This window comes from Rhineura floridana, chromosome 1, assembly GCF_030035675.1.
Source record: "Rhineura floridana isolate rRhiFlo1 chromosome 1, rRhiFlo1.hap2, whole genome shotgun sequence".
NCBI lineage: Eukaryota > Metazoa > Chordata > Lepidosauria > Squamata > Rhineuridae > Rhineura > Rhineura floridana.
Window position 1 is genome coordinate 139,567,519 of NC_084480.1, and position 22,357 is coordinate 139,589,875.

A 22,357-nucleotide genomic window follows, 5' to 3' on the forward strand; every position below is an offset into this window, starting at 1 on the left:
ACCACAGCTAACACAAACCATGACTTGGCCATTGTGTGCAAATGAGACCATTATCACCACGTTAGCAATCCTGAAAATGTAGACTTCTAGGTCTACTTTGGCTCATATAGAGCGACCACTGCTGTACTGTCAAAAAAGAGAAAATGCATCACCAAACAAGAAGACACAGATTTGCACATAATTTGCATATGCTAATTTATAGGAAGAGAGAGTTATATTTAAAAAAGAATTCCTGTAATTTAAACAAAAATAGAATCCATCTTCCCATAATGGGGATGACTGTGACCAGGTATCCTATGTGCCTGCTCAGTCTGCTGTCCAGGTGCTAACTGTTGATGGGTAACTTCCAGGCCCCTGCTCTCCATTCCTATGGTTTTTTATGTTTAAACAAGACTTGGACCAAACATCCCTTCAAATAGACAGCTGTCCTCTGCAAAAAAAGGGCACATGGCTTCTCTAGGCTCATATTGTAAAAACTCTGTGCAATCAATCATTTGGCACATTCAAATGTTTGACATTTTCAAATAGACACATTCAGTAAACAAAATCAGTACTGGCCAAACAGAACCATAGGTTTTTCTCTCCTCACGAAAGCTCCCCAGGTTACCCATCCTCACCTGATGAAAACCAGTAAAATTGTTCTTAATTCAGTAGGTGTTCAGAGAAGGAGCTGATCGTTGATGCTTAACTGAATTAGAAATATTTTATCGGTAGCTGTTCACTATCTTTAAATTGGTTTGGAGATTGATTTAAATCTCCAGATCTGATTTTAATCATAGACATTTTAAAGTCTGTTCAGTTGGGCTTTATTGTTGTTAACAACATTGCTGTCATCATTTTTGTTGTAAGTCACTTTGGTCTAGGGTCCACTGAGCCATGTGATAGGTATAAATAAAATAAATAACAATAAAAATTGTTGGCCCTATACAACTCACAAGGAGCCTCCATGAGACTGCCACTGAAGTATAACAAATTAGCTGTGAACAAGTGTTTGACAGACATGGGTGAATGAACAAATCTTCACAACTCATACTGACAAGAGTACTTTCAGTTGCCGTTTGTGTCTACTGAATAGCCTTCACTTAGCAAGCAACCTTGAAAGCACTTGTATTCAACTCAAAGATTTTGCATAATTTTAATCTTCAGCTTGGTAGAACACAGATTAGAATAATAGGAGCTATCTGCCATTTACACTGCAGGGAAATGTTTTATTTTGTGACACAGGTAACAAATGGCAAAAAATTAAAATCAAACAAAAATAAATATATTGACATGATAATTAACAGTTAACTTGAAATGTTATTACTTCTTGACAGAGACAATTCGACCTCTGGGCAAATTAAATAGCATTTGTACAAACAAAATATTAAGTAAAACACAGTAATGTATGCAAAATGCCATTTCAACTTCAGTATAACAGAAATAAAATCATTATCCTAAAAGAAAATATGTGTTGCCTAAACCGCTATAAACAGGATTCTGTATGTTTTAACCACATAGTGTAAACTTAATATATATTCTGTTCTGCACAACTCTTCATAAATTCTTCTTCTTAACATTCTTTATTTTTAAAAAGAGTGTTACCCCAATCCAAATACCTACTGGGCAAAAAAGAGACCTTTGGTTTTAGCATGAACTCTCAGGTGGGGACTTGTGTTCCACCTTGTGGTCAAAGGCAGAATAACCAGTACTTGATTTGCAGACAGCTCTAGCCCTCCCTTATGTAGAGACGACAGTTCTTCCTTGCCAAGCCAAAGAGAGAGATAAGACATAACAACAGTAAAACCAACAAACCCACACAAAACATTGCACTGTCTCTATCACTCACATCCTGGAGAATATTGACACAGCTCAGATAGAGAGTGGTCCCGAGACTTTACATGCACATAGAAGACTGTTTCACGGTAAGACCAAAGGTCTCTTCTCCCATGCATATAAGATGATCTCAGGTGGGACATACCAAAGCTGGCCCTTTTAGGGTGGGAATAAACACTATAACCTGAGCTGCTACTGTATTGGAAGAATGTGCTGTAGCACTCGCCTCCCAAATGTGGGATCAGCTGATATGTAAGTATTGATCCTATAACATTTAATGAAGGTATTTGGTCTGGCCCACATAGCCGCCTTACATACCTCCTCCAGGAGGCATTGAGGGAAAAAAGCTGCAATTAGCCACTGACCTGGTGGAGTAAGCCAAAATTTTGGATGGAGCTGAGATATGTAAGGAATGATAAGCCAAGGCTATGCAGGCCTTGATCCACCTCGATAAGGTGGATGGGGAAACCTGCTTCCCTAAGTCTGACAGATGGAATGACACAAACATGGCATCCAAATGACATAAAGGCTTAGTCCTGGTAATATAGACCTTTAATGCTCTTCACACATCTAAAGAATGTCAGGCCTTTTCTGAAGGATGGACGGGAGGACAGAAAGATGGGAGAATGAGTTCCTGCTGACAATGGAAAGTAGAGGAAACTTTAGGTTGAAAGGAGGGAATTGTGTGAAGTATCACTTTGTCTTTATGGAAGGTACAGAATTATTTGTCCACTGAGAGGGCACTGAGTTCTGATACCCTCCTAGCTGAAGTGATTGCGACAAGGAGGAGAACCTTGAATAATAGGATTCTGGGGGAGACTGATTGAAGTGGCTCAAATGGAGGTCATTGCAATGCCATTAGCATCTTATGTAAATCCCATGTGGGAAACCTGTGTTGAGTCAGGATTGCAGATAACATGGCTCCTTTGAGAAAACATTTAATGAACGGGAGCAATTCCAAAGGCATTTTAGTAGTCTGGGAGAGAATCAATGACAAGGCTGAGGCTTGATGCTTTAAGGTATTTGGCCAAAGTCCCAAGTCAATGTCGTTTTAGAGAAAACCCAAGACATCTGTAATGCCTGCTTTTGAAGGGCTGATATGCTTATAAGCACACCACACCAAGAATACTCTCCAAGTGCATTCATTTATGGGGCGCATCAAAGGTCGATATGAAGCCAGCATAGCAGAAACAACAAAAGGAGAGAGACCTGCCCTTAGCAATCTTTTCCTATCAATAGCCAAACGTGAAGGTCCAACCATGCTTGATACAGCCGCCGCCCCTGTATGAGGAGATCTGTCCTGTGAGGCAACTTCCATGGTGGACCTGCTGCTAGGTTGAGGATCTCTGAAAAACATGGTCTGCATGGCCAGAGGGGAGCCACTAGCAGGACGTTCATCTTCTTGTCTCGGATCTTGTGAAGAACCCTGGAGAGAAGTGGAATTGGGGGAAAGGTGTATAGTAGTCCCTGTGGCCACTTCGTGGTGAGGGCGTCCACTGCCTCTGCGTACCTTGAGAAGAACTCCTTCACCTGATGCTTCTAGTGGGATCTAAATAGGTCCACCCAGACCTTCTGGAAATGAGAAGTGATGGCCTGGAACACTTCTGGGTACAACTTCCATTCCCCTTGCTGGAGATGTTGGTGGGTGAGCCAGTCCACTGGATGCTGTTCTCCCCCTTCAGGTATTCTGTTCCCAGGGATTCCAGATGATGTTCTGCCCACTCCATGAGTATGGAGGACTCCCCCTGAAGGGCCACCAACCGCATGCCCCCTTGATGGCTCACCTGAGCTTTTGCAGTCACATTGTCTGTTCTGACCTGAACTGCACAACAATGAATAATGAGAAGAAAGTGTTGCAGTACTAAGGGTATTGTCTGAAGTTCCAGAAGATTGATGGGAAGCAGTGTTTCTTCTGGGGACCACCTCCCCTGTGCCATCTCTCCATGTCAGACCACTCTCCAGCCTAAAAGACTGGCATCCATGGTGAGGATTCATTACAGGTGGATCCTGTAATGCCACCTCTTTGTGGTTTCCCTACTGCAACCACCAATGTAGGGAGTGGTGGACAGAACTGAAGATAGCTACTCATAGGCGATGTCTCACTGCAGTGTTGTGCTGGAAGGGGAATCTTGCCCACTGCAAGACCCAAGAATGATGCCTTGCCCATGGGGTTATATGAAAAGCAGAGACCATTAAGCCTAGGGCTGTTGCTAGACATGAGGTCCACTATGGGGGAAGACAGGATGAAGTGAATTGCATTCTGAATCTTGATAATCTGTTCTGGGGATACTGCAACGTGTCCCCTGACCATGTCTAAGATAGCTCCTAGGTGCTGGAGTCTTTGGGATGGATGCAGATGACTTTTTTCTGATTGATGAGGAAACTGAGGTATAGAGGTATAGAGTCAGAAAAACAGCATGCCTGCAGCGGGCGAGCCCATTCTTCCTTGGCCAGTTTGTCAATGGGATCTGGAACAGGAAGGTAATGATCTGTTGATCTTGGAGATTTCAGAACCTTGGATGCTTTCACAGGGGGAGTGGTAGATTCAGTCTGTAAGGTTGGAGGCCCAAGGTGTCCAGAACTCTACGAGCGATGGGAAGATAGTTGGCTGAATCAAAAAAAAGATAGGATGAATCCTCCTCCAGTTTTGAATCACCGTTCCACTCATCACCTTCGGCTTGAAGAGAATATGATGGATCCTCCAAACCGGTAACCTCAGAGCCAATCTTGCCTCTAGTGACATCAAATGGGTTTGGAGAGGATGGTGAATGAACATCATTGCAGCCGCAATGACCCATAGTGCCACATTGTCGGTGGACACTGCTGAAGCAACGGATTCGCCTGTGACCGTGACTGCACTTGTGAGAAGAAGCTCAGTATGTCCTGCAACTGAGACAGAAATTCCGGTGTCAACTGCAACCCCAGGAGAGGGGCAAGAGCAGCCATCTGAGGATCTGAGGACACTGGCTGCACTTGGGGGAGCAGAGATGGTTGCCCTTGTTGAGGCAAAATTGCAGGGGTCTTATCAGGCTGGTGAGATGTATGAGCCCTAGTCGTTGACATGGGTTGGGACGTACAGTCCAAAGGTGGTTGGCTAGGAAACCCTTCAAACTTGTCCTCAGATGACCTAGCAGGAGAATGAAAGAGGGCTGTTAATCTCTCTTGGCCAGCATCCTCTGAAGTCGGGACAGACATGTATCTTGCTTGCTTGACAGAGCTGTGGATAGACACATGCTTGGTTTTAGAGATAGCCTTGGAGTGGAGTCTGGGTTGCTTGTGCTTAGTAGACTTGTGTTGCAACGGGGCTTTGCGTAGTTGGTTTGCCCCTGTTGCATAAGCTGCCTCTGGCTGTTGATCGGCCATCATATACATGCACAAAGGTGGGGGGTGCGGTATCTGTCACCAACACACGCATAGAGTTGTGGGGTGCTGTGTGGAGAGGGGCTTCAGTACACACCCACAAGTGGGGGAAGTGGTACAAGCCCAGTGCACTACTGGCAACTAAGTGCAAGGCAACCACGCTCAAGTACATATGCAGTGTGAGAGTCGCAGTACTGTTCTTGTCCAGTTAATATGCAGAAGCCTGTCTGTTCAGAGCATCTGTAATTTATTTATTTATTTTAAACCTTAGAACAATATAGTCTAAATATCCACTTCACTGAAACAATACACACACAGAAAATGTGAAGGAGTGAGCCAGAAGGAGATAAGCCAAAAGCCTCAATAAACTGAAAGAGCAGGGGAAAGACAATGGACAAAATGGCATCTGCTGAAAAAGAGCAGGAAAATTTAAAACAAAATGGCGACCATCCCGTAGTCAGGAACAGGTCGCTTAACAAAGGTGCAATGGCGGCCGTCACTTAGCCAGAGAAACTCCAGATGGAGCAGGGGAAGTATGCTGCCTGCGTAAAAACAAACATGAGGAAGACGCCGCTGCAGCGAAATAAAGAGCGGCTGCCGCGTCCTCCTTACAGCCGCAGTAGCGAGCCAGGAGGGCGCAGCCGCGTTCTCCTTATGGCCACAGTAGCAAGCTGGGGGGTACAGCCGCTTTCTCCTGATGGCTGCAGTAGCGAGCCGGGTGGAGAAATCCTCACCGAGGGAGACTCTATGCAAGCACCAGCAAAGGCTGCAATAAAGGGAGCCGCAACTCGAGCTCCTAGCATCCAAAAAATACAAAGCCGCCTCCACCGCCACCTGGGTAAAAAGGAAGCTGTCAGAGCGGGCTCAGTGGACGAAGAAACATCTCCACCTGAGGGGGAACGGCAGCCACCACTGCCCCAAAACAAAGAAAAAGCAAGGAAAAGGTAGGGCGGGAAAAAATGGGGAAGACCAAAACAAAACCCCCAATAAGCCCCAACTATCAAAATAAGAACAGTGAAAGAGAGGGGAGGGAAAAGTGGAAGCACAAACTCGCAAGCACAACCCAGTCTCACACTCTCTCACTCACAACATTCACACACGCTTAGCTACAAATGCTACCCTAAGCATGGATATAACTGCCTCGGACGAAGGCAAGAATGAACTGGAGTGGGAGGGGCTTGATGCCCCAGGTCTTGACTTCAATACATTTTTGCCTTCGGATGCTAGATGGCGCTGTTACCCACGTGATGGCATGCTACCTGGGGAAAAAGGCTGAGGTGAACAGGAATGCTTAAGACAAAGGGGTAGGCTATCTCGGGAAACGCTGAGAAGCAGGAGCGGGAAAACAGAGGCACAGCTTTTTATTTTTTTAAAGAAAGACAAATAAGAAGAGGTCAGGATCACAGAAGACAGGACACAGAAACCCATGAAATAATACAGGCCTTAACCCTAGCAATTGGAGAGAGCGCAGATATGACCACAATGGTGAAAGCCAGAATAAAGAACTGTCCTCTCTACATAAGGGAGGGCTAGAGCAGTCTGCAAATCAAGTACTGGTTATTCTACGTTTGACCACAAGGTGGAGCTCAGGTCCACACCTGAGATCATCTTACATGCACGGGAGAAGTGCTGTGTGTATGTACATTAGATGTGGATAATGAGATACATAAAGCAGACACAAAACTGGAGTATGTGCTTGTTAGGAAAAATGGGGCACCAACTGTGAGATTAGATTGTAGCTTTGGTGGACTGCCACAGTGTTCTGTGGTTTTGCGACTATACTGACATTATGTTCACATGCAAGGATACTGACATGTGGAAATGTAACACTGTATCTACTGTTTATTTCCATGCAAAGCAGGAGTTTATCTGCCACAGAGATTGCATTCCGGCGGCATATACTGGGGGGTTGCTGTGAAACATAACTGTATTAGCAAGCTGAACACTTGAAAATTAGTATTTAGCATCCAAATTAAAGCTCTTTACATTCATTTTATCAATAAACCCAAGAAGCTAAAACTCTGAAAAAATGTACCTAACATGGTCTTAGAAAAGCATATTCTACATTCCTATTTTACAATGTCAAAAATTCAAATACTTAGCTCATGGGGTCACATTCTAACAACTTATCATTGTGTAATACAATGTAGAGTGACAATGACATCATAACAGCATCTCAGCAATCACTGAGCAATGTATTTGTTTTGCTAGAAAATGGTGAAATATAAAAACCTATTTTGAAATGGAATCAAGAAGTCACTGACTTCTTGACATTGTAATGTCATCTCAAGTGAACATTATTTTTTACAGTTAAAATATTGTTGTCTTTTAATTGTTATTGATGATTAATTGACATGTCTGAACCAACATCTGTGGTTGCCCAGATTTTTGTTTCTAGGGCACTTCTACAATCTACATGATATACCAATTGTCCTTACGTATTTGGGGACATTAAAAAGACATGACAGTTGCTAGATGGTACCCTTATATGACAATGGGTTGTGAATGAAAATAGCATTTGGTCCTATGTTATTGTATATAGTATGATTATTCTATCTGAGTTACTCTGTGCAAATATATTTTCCTTGATCAAAAGAAATGTGTAGCTAGTTTCATGCACCAAACGGGATGATGGGCATCTGTTTTCTGAACGAGTTTTCCTTTGACACAAATTAAACTATTTTCAGAACTGGCAGAAATTCGAAAAATAGTCTGTGATATGGTACAGAAGGCCTGGTGGTTCTGTGTGTGTGTGTGTAAGTTAAAAACCGCAGTGAGTTCTTTAGAACCCAGCCATTGTTTTGGTAATCTGCACGGATAAGCATTAATATAGCTATTATTAAATTGTTAATATATCCTACCTGTTATATATATAAGGGCATCCCAGGGTACTTTCCCCTCTTGACAATAAAGATTGAAGTTCAACAAGGCACATTCTCTGTCACTGTCATTAAATTCGTAACAAATGTTCCAACCAAGAGGTCCAAATTTTTTCCTCTCCTTGAAGATTAAGAGACCACAATGAGATTCAATTAGTTTTGTTCAGTGTCCTCTGAGCTTCAGGATGCAATTTTTTGTGGATGTCTTCTTATTGTAACAATTATTTGCCTCCCTCTACCATCGGTTGGGCTAGTTTTCCTAATGAGTACCATTTCATGGATTATTTCATTCATTGATCCTTTTAAATGGTGATCATTCTGTCAGGCAGCACAAACTTGTTCTAGAAAATTGACTAGAAGGGTCCCTACTGTTCTGAAAAATGTAATTACCAGATTTGTTTCCTATTCAATAATTTATTTCAGACTGCACCTAGTTTGTTCCTAAGATATGTGCTATTGAGGATGCTTATTGATCTGGAGACTTTAAACTGAAGGGCAGGGCTTATAGACACCAGCAGTGCATAGCTAGTATTTTGAAAATTGGAAGGGCTAACCAGTAAAGTCTCTATGTTCATAAATAAGGATTAGGAACCCAACCAGTTTTCATGGGTTTGAGTGGGGGCATGTAAAGACTTGGCTAGGATGTTCCTCTTGGCTCTCTGACTTCTGGAAAAGCAGTTGTTTCTGGATTGCTCAGGAGTTATCACAAAACAGAAGGAGCTATGAGAAACCTGGGCTAAATGTTAGATGTAAACAGTGATAAGCAGTTTGTAGCATCTGTGCTGTCTACATGAGTTTTGGTGACTTTTTCTACAGGAATTTGATTAGCTAATACACTGTATAAATTTCTAAAACAAAAATGTAAAAATTAATTTGGGCAGAATCACAGTGCAATCCAGTGCATGTCTATTCAGAAGTAAGTTCCATTGCATTCAATGAAACTTACTGCAAGGTTAAGTCTGTATAGGATTTCCACTTAAGAAAACTTTCAGGTCTGGTGTATTCAAGGAGTCTGAATACTCCCAAAACATAGGGCCCATTCCTTCATTTCTCCACCTTTGGATTGTACTTAGACTGAGATTGAGAGTTGGGCTTGGATTCACACGCTCACTCCCTTTCTCCTCTAACACTATTACCAAGGGGAGGAGTCTATCTAGAATTTCAAAATTAGAAATGTCCATGTTTCCAAGGCTAAGCTTTCTGGGGACAATCCAGAGAAACTGAGGCAAACCTGAGTTTCACTGAAATCCATTTCTGACTCAAATGATTTAGAATTAAAAAGAGTTTTTTTCATAAATGGAGCTATTATTAACTCATTAGAAATTGAACTTCTGATTAAGTCAGACTAGTTCTGTTCTAAAATCTGTGCATTTCTACAATATTTTATTGTACAATGTGAGCAATAAGGCAAAGTTTATACAGTAGATTATTTTATTTCACTACAGGAAACTTGGATGCAGCCCCAGGTACCCACAATCTATCTCCATCCCTAGCTCTTTGTGAATAACAACTGTGAAGCAAAGAATACAGAAAAAAATTAGGGGAGAAAAAAAGAGAATCTTGCATAGGGGGAGGCTCTCTTTATTCTTACATGGGGGACACACAGAGTGATTGAATAGCACATTTCCCTCTTCTTAATAGCAATGTGCCCTGTGGATTAAATTGAAACATTAAAATATGCTGATCAATTCTTTTTTTAAAGCAGAAAATAGGAATTATATTTTCTGTACTGAGAAACATTTGATGTTTGCTCCTTTAAATTTGCAATAATTAAAACAATTTTTTTAGTTAGAATCCGGTTTATATATTGAGACAATATTTGTAAAATATGAATATCAGAAACTAATGCTTAAGAGAAAACACTGTTATGACATTAAGATTATGATAAAAATGAGATAGCCTCCATTTGTGCTGCTACCTGGAGCAGTATGGAAGAAAGTCAAGATACAAATGTGATACATTTTACACACACACACACAATGTGCTTTCCAAATGGTATATGTATCGAAATGATTGTTACTACTACCTATGTCTCCTGAGAATAGGTTGTGCTATTTATTATCCGGACTAAACAAACAAATTACTTTGAATATGGCTAAATTTGTATATACGGCTCAATTACAACGCTTGGAAATTTAGTAGACCCAGATCATGTAAAAATAATGTCGCTGTTTTTAAAAAACTTACTGTATTATTTTTAACTCTATTTTAACTAAATTGTCTGTACAATGTTTTGATAATTGTTGGGTCCATGACCGCAAATAAATAAAGTAAAAAAAAAAATGTACTACTACCTCTCTTCATATTCTTAAAATAACAAGGAGTACCTGAATAATTGCATGGAAGAAACAAATGCCAAATATTATTTTTCTCCAGGTTTTCCCCAGGATATTTTCTTCAAAAAATGAAGCTGTCATTTCTGTGAATGCTCGTCTGATATTTGCTCTTAGACCTTTGGGAGGTTCATTAGTCACCTGAAGATATACATATATATTGTTACACACTTACTAGACTGTTCCCAAAACATCTGTACTGATCAATTTGCCTACAGCATCTTACAATATTAGCATAACATTATGGTGTGTGAAGCTGCTATAAAGCAGTGGTCACACATACTAACCCCAGTGCATTTATTTACTTGTGCAGCTACAGCACTGGGCTACATAGGTTTGCCTTCTAGTTCCTTACTGTGCAGTCAAGTTAATGCATGAATTAGTAGCCATTTGTATGCAAATTACATTTTTTACTCAGAAGAAAGCTCTCCACATTTAACCACGTTAATACACTGATGGTTACCCCAGGAAGCATATGGAAATAAAAAGCAATATTATTAAAATAAAGAAATTTGGAAAAGAAATCTGCTTATGCAAGTGAGAAAATATAAGCAACGTATATGCAAATAAGATCATTAAAGTAAAAAGTGAAACAATGGAACAACTCTTATGGTTTTTATTTAAATATTATATTGGGCTGACAGAAAACTGCCTCAATGGTAGAAGAGAAATCTAGCCACAGGTAGGATTACTAAAATCAGTAGAAGTGGTAGAGTTCATGGTAAGACAAGTTTTTTGCAGAACCATAAGGATTATGAAATGCAGAAGAAAGAGAAGTGACTAAAACCTTTCTCATGTAGATGCATGTCTCATCAACAAATTCAGAATGGTTTAAAAACATTTAACATATGGGGCCCTCATTTAAATGTACAAAACAGAATTTGGATCTGTCTGGAAGACATGGGAGCAGTTGTAGTGGATTTTAGCAGCAACAATATGGTCACATCTTTTTGCAGTACCAACGGCCATGGATTGGGAGAGGCATTTTGAAGTATGCACAGCTCTCATGGTCACTATAATGCATCACATGTAAATGTTTACCAGTATGAATGTACTCTTAAGGCAGGGATGGCTAAGCCATGCCCTGTGGGATGTTTCTGGTCCCCAATTTTTTGTGGCCCCTCAAATATGTCATTTTAAACAATCTAGTTTTTTTAAAAAATGCATTGACTGCTGCAGCGCAGAAATGTCCCAAAACTGAAACCAAAACAGTATTTGCAAAACTGTGAAACAAACTGCAACCATTAATCTTCTCTGTAATGGAAATATAGTATTTAATTGGCTACAGCAGATGTTTAATTTTCTCTCCCTAACTTTTGGTGCCACTTTTGAGACTATTCCCACAAGCACAGAAATACTGAATGAGACTGTGAGAGGCACTGTTAGCACTGTGTGTGATAATAACCATAACTATCAAAGAAAGACAGTGTGGTGTAGTGGTCAGAGTGCTCAACTAGGACGTGGGAGATCAATGTTCAAATCTCCACTCAGCCCTGAAGCTCACTGGTGACCTTGGCCCAGTGATTGCTTCTCAGGGTTTTTGTTTACAAGGTTCCTGTGGGGATAAAATGAAGAGAAGGAGTTTGATGGGCACCACCTTGAGCTCCTGGGGGGGGGGAGAGAGAGAGAGAGAGAGAGAGAGAGGAGGGAGGGAGAGATGGCATTCAGCAAAACTAAAAGGAAGAAGTGCCCTTCCTAGTCTTTGCCTTCATCTCCCAATATATCCCCTGCCCCTTACTGCCTTATATCTGAAATTCCCTTCCAGGACACCTATGTGGTGCCACCTTTCTTCACATCCCCTTAGTCCTCACCATTAACTGAAATGAAACCTAAGTACATGTAACTCATTTGTGCAAATTCATTCTCTGTTATCCTTGTCTCTTTCTTTCTCTCTTTCCCCCCATCCATCTGTTGTCTCTTCCTCTGTCGTAAGTTAGACTGTATATTCCACCAGGTCCATCTGTTCTGGGTTTTTTTGCTTATGTTATTCTATAGCAAATAACTTAAGCATCAATAACAAATAACAAGCAAATAACTTAAGCATCAATGGAAGTAGATGCCTGAAGTCGATCCAACTACTCACATGGAGGTTCTAGCAGCTATTCTAGCTCTCCTATGTTCCTTATTTCCCAAGTTGAAACAATGTTGGAGACAGCTAACTGCTGCCTTGGTGAATGCAAGTCAACAATGTTCTGGATGCTGACAATAATTTATTCTGGATTTGCATTTCCCATTTTACTAAGATGTTCAAAAAATACTACCTTGACAGAATTTTGAAGGACAGTAACAGGGAAGATATTACATGGCATGGAACTCAAATAGAGTCGAAAGCTTTCATGGATAGAGACATCTGAAAAACAAAACATTTTACAGTCACACAACTATGTAAGGTAAATTATATTTCAGAATAAAGTGATCCTCTAAACTGTTTTCCAAAGGAAAAAATATTTTTAAATATTATGGGCACTATCTACCAATCAGTTCTCTCGCTGACTTTAGTTCATTTCAATAGGTTCTGCTAAACATCTAATTCATGTGATATAACTTCTGAAATAGCAATATTTCTAAAAGACATAGAGACAACAGCATACAACTATCCGCTCAATTGCATGACTTGGTTAGCTAAACTGTTGACTGAGATCATTCCTCCCCAAACCAAAGAACAAACCTTGGCTAAAGCTTGTGCTTAGTGAGGAGAGAGCTTAATCACAAGTCCCTGTTTGGCCAACATGCTAAGGCAATTTTGGTTTAGCTCAATGTGGTACAGCAGCAAAAAAGGAGGGGGGAGGAGCAAAGCAGCTTGGTAACCCTTAGTTTGGCTTATTATGTCATGTGAACCAGTTCTTTATGTATTTCTGTAAAGTGACACAGCAGTAAAACATACAAGTACAATTTTGGGCTATGTATGGAGAAGATTTATGCCATATGCAACAGTCCCACTGGCAGTTTCTTGCAGCTGAAAACCCATGAAATCAATAGGTAGTGTAGCATAGTGGTTAGGTGGCAAACTAGATACAATGGGGCATTTTGTTCACACACCTGCCCCATTATGCAGCAGTGAGGTAAAGCAGGTGAGGGGGAATGCTTTCATTTTCACTCATATGCTCCTATTCATGTAAAGAATAGACCTCTCATCATCACCATTCCTGCTTTATATGTACATAGAGCAGACATGGATGTAGGTGGCTGCCACATCTTATTTAGTTTTGTCCTAACTCACTGACCTATGAACTAAGAAGTCCCTGATTCAAATATTGTTACTGAGAGACCATCCCATCATCCTCAGGCCGCATGGGCAATGGTCTAAATGCATGGGAGTTGTAGTCCAGCAACACCTGGAGTGCTGTAGGTTTCCAATTCCTACCCTGTTAACTATTTGTTTGTGTTTTAAGACTTTTTCCTGAGCAGGACCCATGAGTTGAGGGAGGTGATGTGAGGAACAGAGTAAAATAGGTAGGAAAAAATTAGTCTCAGAATGTGAGTGGAAGTGATGAATAAAGATCTCTTTAAGAATCACTAAAATCCATTTCTTATGGATAAGGGGATAGATACAAAACTAGGCTTTTATCTCACTCAGCTGCCTATTTCCAATATAGGGAAAATGATGGTAGCCCACTTAAAAGAATTGTTGTAAGGATAACTAATATAATGGATGTGAACAATTTTTAAAATGCTAAAGGTCATTATTATCATTATTATGAGTGACTATTGAAATACCCAGAATGAGTACACTCTGGTTTTCTAAGCCATTTGAAAAAAAAAACTATCTCTCCCTGCCCTTTTTAAAAAGTTCTGAAATTGCTCTAACACCTTTGAGGGATACAGCATGCCTGAAAAAGAAAGGAGAACAAATCATACTTGGCTCTGTAAAACTTTTTATAAGCTCTTCCATAGCTAACATCCATGAAACGGCTAGATGACAGTTCTGCAGAAACACCCAATTTCCTGATTTCAGTGCATCCTTAATCATTTTTTCTGCAATAGGTCCTTGCCCTTGTCCTAATGAAATTGACTGCACTCTGAAAGACAGAATATATTTTGTTGATTTCACATCACATGTATTTTAGATATATTATTTAGCTTGTGATCCTATGCACACTTACCTGGGAGTAAGTTCCACTGAACTCAAGAGGATTCAATTCTGAGCATACATGTATAGGACTGCACTTCTAAATAGCTTGGAGTCTTTATGTCTAGTGCCATGTCTATGATTTAAGCTTTCAAATAAAAAGAGATCAACCTTCAAATATCTTGAGCATCGATGTAAAGATCAAAGTCAAAATCACCTGCCTTTTCCTAATATCTCTTTTGAAAACCAGCTTTGGTAAATCATTCCCTGTTCAAAGTTTCAGTCACCAGTCAATTTTTATAAATGTTTAGTAAGACATTTTTATATACGCTACTGCTGATAGGAACAGCTGCAGACCTTTGAAATTTTACAGTGGGAGATCCCTCAGACTAGAGATGTGACTTTTCCTTGTCAAGTGAACTTCTAGTCACATATTGTTCAGAACTTTGCCATATTCTATGGTAGATTTCATGTCACTGCCCTGTGAAAGATGGAAGTGGAAGGGCAAGGCCAAAATCAAAGAAATGGTTATTTCTAAAATCCCATTTGGTTTTTTTAACCTATGAGACTGGCAACATTCCAAAGCAAATAGATTTCTGTGGTTCCTAGGTATGACAAAAGAAAATGCCACATTGAGTGTCCTTCTATCACCTCAGGGTAGGGAATGTGTCCCTGTTGCTGAGACAACCATACTGACAAACTATGTTTGCTGTGCTGTGGCAATGAATCCACAACAGTGCAGTTAAACAGACTGTGTCTGCTTTATTGTATTGGTAATAAGGACACATGTCTTCATCTTCATTTGTAGGGACAAACAACTAATGTAGCCAAATCATATAGCCAAATCAGGGCCAACATCCTCAGGTCACATTATGTTTGAATAGTATCAAAACAGGCAGCCTATTCATATATCACCTGATATAGAAATCAAAATTTTTTTTTCATGAAACATCCAAGTAGAGATTCTCAAGGATGATGAATATGTTGGAATTACTAAGCACTGATAAAAGAAACATTTGGTCTTACTGTGAAAAAGTCTTCTCTGTGCATGTCAAAGATGACCTCAGGTGGGTAGCTAGCTCCACCTTGCGGTGAAGGCAGAAAGAGCGCTGTTCAGTTTTGCAGGGGCTTCCTGCTCTCCATAGTTCCTTGCCACAGTTCCTGATGACAGCCAATAGTACAAGTAGAGGAGATGATAGCAACCACACAAAAATGAAGAAAAATGAACAGCACTCATACACTCTTGCCTAAAGGCGTACGCTGCAACAATAATGGCAGCCCATCCCTCCTAGAGAGTGGCCCTGAGGTCATCTTTGACATGCACAGAGAAGACCATTTCACAGTAAGACCAAATGTCTCTTCTCCTGTGCATGGACAGATGATCTCAGGTGGGACAAGCTGACCCATGTAGGGTGGGAATATCGCTGGCATGAAAACATTATTGGTCTGAAAGATATGTGTTTATCTTGTAATGTTTAATAAACGTATTAGGAGTGACCCATGTAGCTGCTCTGCAGATCTCCAGGAGAGAAGCATTGTGGGAGAATGCTGCTGACATGGCTGCCGCTCTAATGGAGTGGGTCATTATCCTGGCCAGGCAGCCCAGTCTCAGGGAAATGTACGTCAATGTGATACATGCCTCAAACCACCTAGCTAGTGTCAAGGTGGAAACCTTATTACCCAACGATGCTAGGTGAAAGGACACAAACAGGCTATCTGTTTTGCAGAGGAATTCTGTCTGAGATATATACTTTTAGGGCTCTCTTCATGTCTTCTCTGTAGAATTAACTGGATTAGGACAAAAGGAAAGGAGCACTAGCTGTTGCTGACCGAGAAAGGTAGACAGAACCTTAGGTCAGAATGAAGGAACCGTGCAGAAAATGACTCTATCCTTATGAAACACACAGTAACACTTATCGACAAAGAGGACATTCAGCTCAGGCACTCTACGGGCCGAGGTAACGGACACAAGGAACAAGACTTTAAAGGACAATAGATGAAGAGGTACTTTACAGAGTGGTTCATATGGGTTTTTTTTGAGTGCAGTTAATACTTTGTGCAGGTTCCTCATCGGGTAGCGATGCACTGTAGGTGGTGCTGAAATAGTTGCTCCGCAAAGGAAACACTTCAGATAGGGGTGAGATCCCAGTGGGTTGTCTGGGAATTTGGACAGGATAGCCGATAGGGCTGAAGCCTTGTGTCTCAGGGTGCTTGGCCTGAGTCCCAATGATAAGCCATCTTGCAGGAAAGAGAGGATCTCGTTAATGCCTGCTTTCCAAGGGAGTATCTTCATCTTCTGCTCCCAAGCAGAGAAAACCTTCCATGTACCCTCGTATATCAAAACGGTGGATGGATACCTGGAGGCCATCATTGTTTCCACTATTTGAGGTGGAATGCCCTTCCTCAGAAGACATCACCTCTCAACTTCCAGACATGAAGTGCCAGCCACCCCGGGGCTGGGTGGCAAAGTTGCCCTTGCAATAGGTCTTCCCTGAGGGGGATCTGCCATGGAGGATCAACTAATAGGTTGAGGAGCTCAGGGAACCAGGGTCTCCATGGCCAAAATGGGGCTACCAGTAGAACTGTTGCTCTTTCAGATCAAATTTTTTGGATCACCTTGGGAATGATTTGAATTGGTGGGAAGCCATATAGTTGTCCTGGAGGCCACTGGGACATCAGAGGATCTATTCCTTCCACCTATGGCATTGTGTACCTGTCGAAGAACCTTTTCACCTAGCAGTTGAGGAGATATCAAAGAGGTCCACTTTGACTCCTCAGAAGCAGGCCACCATTTCCCAAAAGGCCACTGGGTGAAGCTTCCATTCTCTCTGATGGACTTTTTCTCGACTCAGCCAGTCTGATTGTCCACTCTCAGTATTCGGCCAGGATGGAGTCCAGATGTCTCTCCGCCCACTGGAACAGAAGTGAAGTTTCCCTCTGGAGATGGGCTGAGCGCTTGCCTCCTTGATGGTTTAAATGATATTTGGCTGTCAAGTCTGTTCTGACAAGCACCGCCCCCAACAACATCGACTCCCCAAAGTGTCTGAGCGCCAGATGAATCGCAAGAAGTTCTAGAAGGTTGATGGGGGTGTGATGATTCCTAAGCTGACCATGTGCCTTGTACCATCTGGCCATCGCATATGGCTCCCCAGCCCATGAGGCTGGCGTCTGATGTGTTGACAGTCTGTGAGGGATTCCGGAATGGTATGCCCCTCAGCAGATTGGGTTTGTGTGCCCACCATCGCAGGGATTGATGGATCACTGGTGATAGTGCCAATCTGCAGTGTTGTCTGTTCACTATCTTGCTCTGGAAAAGAAGTAGCACCCACTGTAGGGGGCGAGAGTGGTGACATGTCCATGGGGTAGTTAGGAAAGTTGAGACCATCAACCCCAGAGTCACCACCAGTTGCATGAGGTCCACTGATGGGGAGGACAGGAGATGTGATACTACTGTGTGATCTTGTTTACTATGTCCTGTGCCAACCTTGTAACTCCTTGCTGTGAGTCTATAGTGGCCTCCAGATGTACTATGCAATGAGGTAGATATAGCTGGCTCTTGGCTAGGTTGATCAGGAAGCCGTGGTCCTTCAGGCAGGCCAAGGTGATGTGCAGGTTCTCCCAGGACTTGTGTAGTGATGGGGACTGAATAAGAAAATAATTGAGATAAGGGAAGACATGGGCTCCATACGTCCTGACGTGTGCCACCAGGGTAACCACAATCTTCGTGAACACCCTGGGGACAGATGACAAACCGAAGAGCATGGCCCTGTACTGAAAGTGGTTTTCCCCCACTGTGAACCTGAGGTAGCGCCTGTGAGGTGGAAAGATAGGGACATGTAGATAAGCCTCCTTCAGGTCGATTGAGGTGAGGAAGTCTCCCCATCTCAGAGTCTCCTTGATTGCCATCAACGTGTCCATGTGAAACCTGCAGTATTTTATGCACTCATTCAAGTTCTTCAGGTTGAGTACTGCCCTGAATGAACCATCTTTCTTCGCAACAGTAAAGAAGAGTGAGTAATTTCCCAAGAATCTCTCCCCTGCCGGGACAGGTTCTATTGCTGCAATTTGCAGTAGGTGGAAAATTACCTGTTGGATTCTCTCCCTTTTGCCTGGAGACGCTGAGATGGGGGATGGTATGAACCTCATCGGGGGGATGTGAACTCCATCTGTAACCTGTACCAGAAGGTGTGCAGCACCCATTGGTCCAATGCCTTTGGAGGTGGCCTCCCTTCAGAGCGGTGCTGGCATCAGAACTGATGTTAGTTCCTCATGACTGGGTTCCAAACCGTGATCTGTTGGAGAAGTGCTGTTGGCCCTTGACCTGGTTACGCTGTCTATACCAGAAAGGATGGCTGGAACAGCCCTCCTTTGTCCTCTCCAATGGCCTGGAGCCTTGAATGGACTGTGCCATTTAGTAGGGATGGAATATTTTCAAAAGAATCTTCTGTCATCCCTCTTACTGGTGGAAGGCATTGACTTTTCCTTAGACTCCAGGATACTCACTAGGGCAGTATAGCTGAACAACTTGCCTCCTACATAGGGTTCTGAGGCAAGATTAGAGCAGGCCGTAGTGTTAGTGTCCCAATGGCACAACCACAGGGTTCTTTGTGTACAAACACCAGCTGCCAGTGACCTAGATGAAAATTGCAAGGTGTCCATAGGTGCATATGCCATGAAGGTCACTGCTCGAGAGATTTTCAGTAGAGACTTGCAGATTTGGGCTGCTTCCTACTGCAAACCATCTAGGTCTTCCAACCAGAAGAAAGCTCTTGAGAACACCGAGGAGGCTGACACTGTACAAATGGATAGTGCACTAGCCTTGTGGAGCCTCCTGAGGCCCTGATCCATTTTGCCTTCTGTCGGGTCCTTGAGATGGGCATCTGAGTCCTTAGGATTCAAGGACGGATTTAGTAAATGCACAGTAGGGGTGTCCACCAGCGGAACTTTCAGCTGATCAATGATGTGCTGTTCTAATGTATAATATTTGTTAGCGGTTGGAACAGACTTCTTAAACTGCAACAGAACATCAAACTCAGATTTGATTACTTTGGGTAGTAATGATGGGAGTTTAACTACCCTTGTCTTGGGCTTTGGGTCTGGACATACCGCTGAAACTCTAGATGCTAAGGCGGCTGGGGGGGGTCTTCCGGGGAATTTAGACTTAATGCTTCCATTGCCTTGCATTAGAGAGGAAGAAAGTGAGCTTCCTGGAAGATCCTGTTAGTCAACACCTCTTCAGATTCTGAATCTTCACTCCATTTTTCTTCATCTAGGATGATTAACTCATTGTCTGGGTCAACCCTGGGATTGTCTGGAGGGCTAGGGTGTGTGCCTTGAGCGGTGGCATAGGGGTCTGGTGATCCGCAGCTAGTTGGTGGTCACATGTTTGAAGATGAGTGGGGGTATGGAGGGATCCTGTGCAACTTGCACCCTTGATGGGGCCTGGGTGGATAGTCCTGATGCAGTGGTATCCCCTGGAGGATGTTGTGTGGGGGCTAACAGGTCTCTGGCTAGGTCCATCAAAAGATTCCCTCAGCTGATCCTTCAGTTGTTGGAGTATCTGAGATGATAATTGAAGCTGTATAGGCTGAGCGTGAGAACAAACGTGCTGATGCGGGGGTACCCCCTCTTGCAGTTGATGAGTATGGGAGCAAGAAGGTTGAGGATGGGGAATTCCCTCCCTCCAGCCTCTTGCAGAGCTTGAAGAGACATGGGTGCAACTTGAAAGCCTGAGAAAGCCTCTTGAGAGAATGTTGTAGAAAAGATGGAATGTAAGGGAGGGGGTTGGATGCCTTTCTCCTCAGACAGGGATACTAGGTCCCTTTGTGCTCTGCAGATGGTGCTGTGGGAGTCCTTTCCTGTGGCTCCACACTGGTTATCTAGGTCTTGCCTGTTAATGCATTCCTGCCTGTTCCCTTCCTTTGTTAGTTCATCTGAAGTCACCATGCCCACAAGCATACATGTCTCAGCCACCTCTTCCTGCTGGTAGAGAGGCAGGCTATCGCTGACTCCACCTCTGCATTACTCCTTAAGGAAGGCCCTGACATTTATCCTGATAATGGAGCTGTCGCTGGGTCCAATCTGGGCAGAGGTGGGAGTGGTTTTGATATTTTTGTGGGAATTGCAGATTTGCAGGTTGCTTTCCCCAGTGGGAACAACCAATGCAGCAGGACTTACAGGGGCAGGCGGCTGCAAAGGCGGCTAGCTGAAGACACTGTGATGTTAGTGGGGGGTGGGTCGGCAACAACCACCCCTACGAGTGGAAACTACCTCCGTGGCAATCCCCTGTGAACAGGGGTGAGTAGCTGCAGGTGATGACGGAGAGATGGGGAAGTTCCGAAGTGGCATGCTAGGCCACACTGCTGCCCATTGCAGAAGAAATGTTGGGGCCACTGAGCACTCGCTGTTCGCCGCTCACTGCTGAGGCTCAATAGAGGCTGTTGCATGCTATTTTTTTTATTGTTTTTATTGATTTCATAGTAATTTAACATGAATAATATAATGATACAAAAAGACATCAATTTAACTTTAATACCCTCCCCCCTCCCCCCACTTTAGAGCCAATTCCTGTTTTGATTCGGTTTATGTGCTATGTTATGGAAAGTATATTGGTAAGTATTGGTATACAGGTGATTATTGTAGTGAATGAAAATTAAATACAATATTAACATGAGATGGTTTAAAATTGTAGGAGTATTATTCGTTTAGGAAAACCAGATAGTTTTTGCAGATGAAGAAAGCTGGGTATGTAGGTCTCGTTGTGAGGTGTATTCCATGTAGTTCCACCATACTGACGTGGGCTGTTGCATGCTATGAGGCTAGCAGGGGGGTGCTAACTTGCAGGCAGCAGGAGCTGGACTGATCTCGAGGCTGGCAGGGCAGTCCTCCTTTATGAACAACCTCACACCATGGTTAGGAGTCCAAGGGAGCAAGGAAAAAACACCCTTTTTGAAAAACACTAAACGTAAGGAAAAAGAAAGGGGGAAAGGGAACACAAACACTGAGATAGGGAAGGTAAAACCACATAGGAAAGTCAACACAAACACAAACGATACAGGCCTGAACCAATGGAGCAGAGAGAGGAATCAACCGTTCTTAGTGAAGGCAGAAAGAGAACTGTAGCAAGGAGCTATGGAGAGTAGGGAGTCCCTGCAAAACTGAACAGCACTCTTTCTGCCTTCAGCCGCTAGGTGGAGCTAGCTACCCACCTGAGGTCATCTTTCCATGCACAGGAGATTATATTTTCTCCATTCTAACGAAAACCATCACTTTCACTTTAAGTAATTTAGAAAGCCATAAATAAAATGTTGGGACACAATCTTGCCACCAAAATTTGGCAAAGGTTTTGCAGTAAATAATAAATGAATTTCTCATAAAAGCTACATAAGCAAGAAACCACTACGGAGCTCCTGGTAAATCAGTGTTGAGCATCTTTTTTATACCTTACAGATAGGGATGGATGAATCTGTCAATTTCGGTTCTCATTTTTCAAATCCTTCATGCTGACTTTTGGGGTCCATACGGACTCCGGGGACACTTTTCATTGTGTAATTTACATATAAGTAGACCTATAGGATTGTCCTTTTAGGACACTGATACAAATTTTAACCTGTACATCATTCCCAAATTTCAGCCAGTTAACACTGTTTTCCTTCTGAAAACAAAAACACATGGTGTCCAAATATATCCCAGAAATGTGTGGGCAAATTTCTGCCTCAGGTGAACATTTAATGTGTAATTTACATTTAGACCTGCAGGGTTGTCCTTCTAAGACATTGTCACAAATTGTCACCTGTATAATGTCCCCAAATTTTAGCCAGTTGCCACTTACCATTTTCCTTCTGGAAACAAAAAAACCACTGGGATCCACATATACCCCAGAAATTGTGTTGTACTTAGTA

The 22,357-nt window shown here is 42.4% G+C and overlaps 1 protein-coding gene across 2 annotated transcripts in view; it reads right to left on the bottom strand.

The window, feature by feature from the left end:
- The window catches only part of DNAH6 (dynein axonemal heavy chain 6), a 362,354-nt gene that overhangs the window by 46,118 nt on the left and 293,879 nt on the right, over positions 1–22,357 (bottom strand). For both annotated transcript variants that reach the window (XM_061634018.1, XM_061634008.1), the window contains 4 exons: positions 14,246–14,406; positions 12,649–12,737; positions 10,382–10,528; positions 8,037–8,175 (listed from right to left, as the gene is read on the bottom strand). In XM_061634018.1, coding sequence (XP_061490002.1) covers positions 8,037–8,175; positions 10,382–10,528; positions 12,649–12,737; positions 14,246–14,406 — 536 coding nt within the window. The remainder of the gene's footprint in view (positions 1–8,036; positions 8,176–10,381; positions 10,529–12,648; positions 12,738–14,245; positions 14,407–22,357) is intronic.